At 45.6% G+C, this 7,400-nt stretch overlaps 2 protein-coding genes across 3 annotated transcripts; one reads left to right on the top strand and one right to left on the bottom strand.

Moving 5' to 3' along the window:
- Nucleotides 1-800: 800 nt before the first annotated feature.
- LOC119322691 (THO complex subunit 5A-like) lies at nt 801-5,830 on the top strand. Of its 2 annotated transcripts, none has more exons than XM_037596183.1 (9): nt 801-1,099; nt 1,198-1,488; nt 2,146-2,482; nt 3,050-3,384; nt 3,610-3,857; nt 4,194-4,779; nt 4,866-4,979; nt 5,058-5,283; nt 5,408-5,830. In XM_037596183.1, exons 1-9 carry the CDS (start codon nt 869-871, stop codon nt 5,443-5,445), a joined length of 2,406 nt encoding a protein of 801 aa, XP_037452080.1. In that variant the 5' UTR covers nt 801-868; the 3' UTR covers nt 5,446-5,830. The 2 variants fall into 2 exon arrangements, with proteins under 2 accessions (XP_037452080.1, XP_037452081.1); XM_037596184.1 differs by having other exon boundaries at nt 802-1,099; nt 3,053-3,384.
- Nucleotides 5,831-6,090: 260 nt separating this feature from the next.
- Nucleotides 6,091-6,712, bottom strand: LOC119320059 (pathogenesis-related protein PR-4-like). The gene is made up of 2 exons (XM_037594199.1): nt 6,413-6,712; nt 6,091-6,321 (listed from the first exon to the last, which is right to left on the bottom strand). The coding sequence occupies exons 1-2, from the start codon at nt 6,710-6,712 to the stop codon at nt 6,151-6,153; spliced, it is 471 nt and encodes a 156-aa protein (XP_037450096.1). The 3' UTR covers nt 6,091-6,150.
- Between the last annotated feature and the right edge of the window lie 688 nt (nt 6,713-7,400).

The following is a 7,400-nucleotide window of genomic DNA, read 5'->3' as shown; positions in this document are numbered from 1 at the left end:
AAAACAGAAAACATATTTTTTTCCATTTCCGAAAGAGGCACGCCCGTGCCTCTCGCGAAAGCACAACCGTGCCTGTGGCGGAAGCAAAACCGTGCCTCTCACGAAAGAAAAAAAAAACAGAAAACGTGTTTTTTCCTCTTTCCGAAAGAGGCACGCTCGTGCCTCCCGCGAAAGCTCAACCGTGCCTCTCGCGGAAACAAAACCGTGCCTCTCGTGGAGGAAAAAAAAATAGAAAACACATTTTTTTCCGTTTTCAAGAGGCACGGCCGTGCCTCTCGCGAAAGCAAAACTGCGACTCTCGCGAAAACAAAATCGTGACTCTCGCGAATTTTTTTTGCATTTTTTTACACAAAAATTTATTTTTTTGATTTTTTTGATCGAAAAGCTAGGAAAGACCTGTAGAAAACCAAAACGTTAAAAAAACCTGAAGAAAACCTTTTAAAAACCCGAAAACGCGTGCGTAAAAATAAAAAAATAAAATCCGGAGGGAGCGCCTAGAGCGCGACACGTGGCGAATGGTTGTGAGCGCGCCAAGTGGTGCTGATCGTTGCGAGGCTTCTGAAGGAGCGCTCGTTAATTAGTTGCTCCCTAGATTTCTTGTTCATGAGAACCTCTCTCGAGAGTCGAAACAAAGGACCCCATGTAGCTTTTTTTTTTTTGGGTCCAACCCATGTAGCTTTGTCGGCCGGTTCCTCTCCTGATTTGGGCCGGATACCTCCGCAAATTTGGGCTGGTCTCGATTACCCAAGAAACGAACGGCCCGAGCATCTTACCTGAATGAACTAGGTCAGCCAGAACCCGACCCATTTACCACTTCCGCTCCCACTTCCGGCGCTCGGCATCGTCTCTCTCGTCTCCGGCCGCATCGATGGCAAAGGTGCCGGCGGCGGAAGCCATGGACGTCGAGGCACCGGCGCGTCCGCCCAGCGCCACCACCGCGCCAAAGCCACGCTCCCCCCACGACCTCCTCGCCGAGACCCGCGCCTCCGTCGAGGAGGTCGCCGCCCGCATACTCGCCATCAAGAAGGACGGCGCCCCCAAGTCCGAGCTCCGTGAGCTCGTCGCGCAGATGTCCCTCCTCCTCATCACGCTCCGCCAGGTGCGTCTCTCGCTCCAAAACCCCGACCCACCTTGCAGCAGAAACCCTAGCTCTAGATCCGCCGCTCCAACTCGAGCTGGATTTTTTTTTTCGCGCAGGTGAACAGGGAGATACTGATGGAGGAGGATAAGGTGAAGGGGGAGACGGAGGCGGCGAAGGCGCCCGTGGACTCCACGACGCTGAGGCTGCACAACCTGCTGTACGAGAAGAACCACTACGTCAAGGCCATCAGGTCGTGCCTCGACTTCCAGACGAAGCACCCGGGGATAGAGCTCGTGCCCGAGGAGGAGTTCCACCGCGCCGCGCCGGCTGACATCCGCGACAAGACGCTCGCCGCTGACACCGCCCACGACCTCATGCTCAAGCGCCTCAACTTCGAGCTCGTCCAGGTTGTGTACTGTGATCAGCTGCCACTCGCATAGGAGCTCTAATTATCATCAAATTTGTTCGGTTGCTGGTCTAATGTAGTTGTGGTTTTGTACATGCATGAAAAATCTAAATTCAGCTTGACAGAGAGCACACGGATGGTTTCAAATTCATAGTGTGTTTAGGTTGTGGAACTTATAATTGTAAGGTTTAGAAAATGTTAGCCGAGCTAACTGTTCACAATCTGAAGTAACTTTAACTTGGTACAGGATTGGTCTGATATTAGTTTTATATCACAAAAGTAGGGAAGTTCCTGCTGCTTATTAGTATCACCTTTGGATTATTACTGTGTTCGGTTCACCATTGTACTGATTATCTTGGCGAACATTTGTTTAATAACTACTAGAACACAATGTCTGCTGGGAACTCTATTTAACTTACCGTACATGTACAATGCACCAGGTCTGTTTGCGTACTATTACAAATGTGTGTGAGTGTCCTTTGTGCTACTACTATGATTTCATTCATGAATTCTGGACATAGATTTTTCATCCTGCTATAAAATTGCTTGTGTCTCATGTGCTCTGAATCTGTGTGCCCTTGCTAGTCAGAAGTCGATTATCGCGGTCTGTTCAGGATTTGATTTCTGTCTTCTAAAATATGTGTTAATTCTGATACAGCGTAAAGAGCTATGTGAGCGACATGAGAAATTGGAACAACAGAAGAACAGTTTGCTGGGGACAATTGCAAATCAGAAGAAGTTCCTCTCAAGCCTCCCATCGCATTTGAAATCACTGAAGAAAGCATCATTGCCAGTGCAGCAGCAGCTTGGGATGCTGCATACCAAGAAACTAAAGCAGCACCATGCAGCTGAGTTGCTCCCATCTCCTCTTTATATAACTTACACCCAGTTGTTAGGACAGAAAGAAGCATTTGGCGAGAATATTGAAGTGGAGGTAAATGGAAGCACAAAGGACGCTCAAACTTTTGCTCAACAGCAAGCCAAGCAGGAAATGGGTATGTTATATCTGTTTGAGAATGTAGCACATCTGATTAATGTGTAAATCTAGCATGCTATGTCTCCCTGCACTTGTTCCTTTATTACATTTCTCAACATTGCTGTTTCTTAGTAGACGAGTGGTCATGTCCTTGCAAGAACAAGGACTTGTGATCTTTTTTTTTAACTTTTTTGCAACCTTGGACGTATCATAGATAGTCTATGCAAAATTCTTTTAGGCTTACTATTTTTACAACAGTGCAAAAGGAACGTGCTGGTCACGTGAGGCACTTAATAACCAAACATAATTTTTTCCTAGTGAATGTTTTAGAACAGTTTGTGCTCTGTATTGCAGCATATGCACATTTATCAAAGCCTTTTTAGAAGCTGTATGATCTATTATAATTTTCCACTGGAAATGGAATAACATGCCAACAGTACACAGTTGCTGCTTTGTTCATCTTTACACTTGAGTTTCTGAGCAGATTAACACAGTCAGAATCAAATTGATTATGTGACAGTTTGTAAGTCATAACTTTGAGGATATTAGTATTATGGATGAAATGTTTCTTATGTATCTGCAATAGCAGGCACTTTGGCAAACGATGATAATAATAGGATGGATGACGATGCAATTGATGAGGAAGAAGATGCTCAGAGAAGAAGATCAAGGTCTAGGAAGAGTTCAAAGGAAGCTAGTAATCCTGCATTAGCATATCAACTTCATCCACTCAAAGTTGTTCTCCATGTATATGATACTGAAGATTCTGGAACCAAGCGTCGTAAGCTCATCACTTTGAGGTTTGAATACTTGGCAAAGTTGAATGTTGTCTGTGTTGGATCTGAAGATTCAGATGGAATGGACAGCAATATCCTGTGCAACCTATTTCCAGATGACACTGGCTTAGAGCTGCCTCATCAGGTGTGTTTTCTAGAGCAGCTTCTTTTCACATGTATCCCTGTTGTTATTTAAGCCTCTGGCCAGCAGTTACATGCTTTTGTCCTTTTATTTCTTCATAGGCAGCATTTAGTTACCATGGTTTTTGTTTATTTTTTGGCAGCAAAAAAGCTGTTGGGCATTATGATTCCAGATTATCCGCAGCTTTCTCCATATAATCTAAAATGGTGACCTATAAATTTTATGCAGATGGCTAAGCTTTATGCCGGGGAGACTCCAAATTTTAGCGAAAAGGATTCGCGTCCATACAAGTGGGCACAGCATCTAGCTGGTATAGATTTCCTCCCGGAGGTTCCTCAATCTGTTGGGGATAGTTCTAACAGAGCGTCGAGAAATGCTGATTTGTCATCTGGGCTTGCACTATACCGTCAGCAGAATCGTGCACAGACTATTTTGCAGAGAATCCGCTCTCGGAAAATTGCACAAATGGCTCTCACGTGAGTCACCTGCTCTACCATGTTTGCAGTTTGGGATGTCAATAGCCAAATCTGGATGATAGATCTTTACAGATGTGTGCATTGTACTTTGGCTGACAATTTTCGTCGGATGATGCTTTTGCTTCATTGTACATGTCATTCTGAGACATGCTGCATGAGTTAATGAAACATTTCCTGGGAAAAAATTGGGAACACCTCGTTTACAGCTTCTTCATGTCTTCTCTTTGATCTAAGCTGGTTCTTGTCAACCATCTTTCTCTTGCTTCTTATGACTCCTATGCATATCTTGCTTGATCGAATGCATTCCTTTGAAGTTTTTGGGTCTGTCATTTACAGGTGGCAACTTAATTATTTAACTAAGCTGAGGTGGCCTCAAATAGAACACGAGAATACACCATGGGCATCACGCACCCCATCGTGTAGTATGCACAGTTGGTCATTGACAGGAGTTTTTCCTGAGCCTTCGGCTCGTTCTGCTTTAGTGGTGAGTGGGCCTGCAGGAAGTGTTGACAGTGATTTGGAGAGAAGATCTGTGACAAATGGGCAAGAAACCGAGGGTAACAGAGAGGATGGTGAGCTTCCAATTGTGGTTCACGCTGAAGATATGCCAGATGATTCTAAAGTATCACAGGCGGAGGTCTCACCTGAAGTTCTAAACCATTCTAGAGGCTTATCTCTTATATCAAAGGGCTCTGCACCATCTAAGCTAAGCATCTCACACAGTTTTGGTAGAAATGAGGATGATCTTGATTTCTTAATGGACAGTGACAGTGAGTTGGAGGAGCTGGCATGTGCTGACCAAGAAACTGAGCAAGGTAGCCTCACTATAGATAAATCCTGGGAGGATTATGCTTCCAGAGAGTTCACCATGGTCTTGAGTAAAACTTTGAAGAATGGTGCAAAAATCATGCTGGAAGCCAAGGTAATTTTCCAGCCACTCTTCCTATAGGCCTTGTTGCAAGAATCTCCATGTGTGCTTGCTCTCTCACTGTTGGTTTACAATTGCAGATTAAAATTAGCATGGAGTATCCTCTTAGGCCACCACTTTTCAGATTGCAGCTGGTTTCTGAAAAGACCGAAGATTTAAAATGGCACAATGATCTTCGTGCAATGGAAGCTGAGGTTTGTATTATGAGCTTCCTTCTCAGATTTTCAATCGTCGCACGTTTCTCATGGTTTCACTGCTCTTATGACTTGCAGGTGAATCTTCACATCCTCCGAATTCTTCCTCGGTCGAACGAGGACTATATATTAACCCACCAAGTTCTGTGCCTGGCTATGTTGTTTGATATGCATTTGGACGAGGATCACGAGAAAAGGAAAGTTACTTCAGTGATTGATGTTGGGCTGTGCAAACCAGTCAGTGGAACCATGCTCACTAGATCAGTCAGGGGGAGAGACCGGAGACAGACCATCTATTGGCGAGGTGACGTTTGCTCTAGTTATTTGTGATCTTGGTTGATCGCCAGTTGAGTTGGCGCGCATATCATATCGTTTGTCATTTGGAGGAAAACGGGGATGCTGAAACTGCCATTTTGTCCATGGCACAGAGAAACCTTCTTTCGGTACTGGAACTAACATGGTCTGACAGCAGTAGAAGCTGGCAAGCTTGCCCACGTTGGCTGGAGAGAGATGCTTCGCTGTTTCCCGACGATAGTTTTCTAACCATTATGGCATTATGATGTTTGATATGCAATTGCAAGAATGCCAAAACTCTCGTGCTTGATTTTACATGGAACTTTGCAACTCCAGCAGACTTGGTCCATGCAGCATCAAGCAACAAACCAGATTGCACGCCTGCGTTGCGTGCCTTGATAGTGGTGGTGGTGCTACTGGTCAGACTTGCTTGTTCATGCAGAAATCTTCCAAGCCAGACAGGCAGACGGGTTTCGTTCTTGCGATTGTGTAAATTATAAGTTCCCAAACTGTATGTTCAATCTCAACTACCAAATCGATGCATTTTTTATGTCTTTTTTCGTGCCTTCTAACCTATATTACGCTATAATGGGGAGAAACAACAGACTCGTACAATACTTTACTATCAAACATAGCCAAGTGTCAAAACCAATACTGAACGCGATGGTACGCGCCTACTGGCTGAAAGATGTTTATATGAACTAAATTTGTTATTCAGTAGCCAGATTACGTGCCTTTGATGAGACATAAAATCTGTCATATCGACATGATGACGAGATATTCAGAATCGGAAAATAACACGTGCTGCAGGCCGCGAGTAGTATTAATTTCGACTGCGTTTTATTTCTTGCCGGGGCTACTGATTTCCCAAGCACATTTAGTCTTGGCAGCCGACGAACTCATAGTCGACGACGAGGTGGCCGTTGGCGGCGCCGCCTCCGTTGGTGTCGATCTGCTGGAACACGGCGGCGTCAAGGTCGAGCCCGCCGTTGCCGCACTGGTCCACCACCCTCGCCACCGCCCGCGCCCCCGTCGCCCTGTTCGTCACCTGGCGACAGCGTCCCACCGATCAAACAACGCGCGATCCATAGCAAGATGCACATTTTCTTACGCGGATCATCCATGGACGGAGTACGTACCTGGAGGCAGCGGCCGCAGGACGGCTGGCCGTGCGCGCCGGCGGGGCCGCAGAACGCCGTCCAGCCGTACCTCTGCCGCCACGCCAGCGGCATGTCGGCGTCCCACGTCGCGCAGAAGACGCTGGCGCCGTGCAGGTCCCAGTTGATCTTCTCTGGGCTGTACAGGTTGTACGTTGCAGCCACGCCGCTCGCCTGCTGCGCCGCCGCCCCGTTGGCGGACAGGCAGACCACGACCAATGCCACGAGAACCAGCACAGACACCGGCATTCTTGCGCCAGTGGCCGCGATCTCTGTTGCCATGCCTCTTTCTAGCTAGTTACTGCTGCAAGTAGTTATTAGTGCCTAATTGGCCAATCAGCTACTGCTAATATGGTAGTACTCCCTCCGTCCGGAAATACTTGTCGCAAAAATGCATAAAAATGAATGTATTTAGAATTAAAATATGTCTAGATACATCCATTCCTCCGATAAGTATTTTCGGACGGAGGGAGTACTTGAGTATTACTGAGGTTGTGACTGGCCAAGTGGCCATATTTATAGATTCTGAATTCTACAAGCTGGGGATTGTAATCATCGCCTTCAGTTGATCATAATTTTCAATCTCAATAGGCATCTGCGGTTGCCATTATGTTTGTTTTTTATTTTTAGTCGGACTTGTTACTTTTGGCTTTGTGTATCCTAGCTGTATGTGCATAGGCCGGTATCATTCTTAAGTCTTAATACTTTGTATATGCTTGATGCTACATTTTAAGTTAATCAAAAACACCCTTTATGAGAAAACACAAACTATGCTTTGGTTACTTGAACTCATGATGTGAGCTTCTTGTTTAGCTTTGCATGGTATTTACTTCCTCCGTTCCTAAATATAAGTCTTTTTAAAGATTACACTACAAACTACATACAGATGTATATAGACATATTTTAGAGTGTAGATTCACTCATTTTGCTCCATACGTAGTCTATACTGGAATGTCCCCCCACCCCTCCC

Source organism: Triticum dicoccoides, chromosome 6B (genome assembly GCF_002162155.2).
Source record: "Triticum dicoccoides isolate Atlit2015 ecotype Zavitan chromosome 6B, WEW_v2.0, whole genome shotgun sequence".
NCBI lineage: Eukaryota > Viridiplantae > Streptophyta > Magnoliopsida > Poales > Poaceae > Triticum > Triticum dicoccoides.
This window is presented reverse-complemented; position numbering and strand designations above follow the sequence as displayed.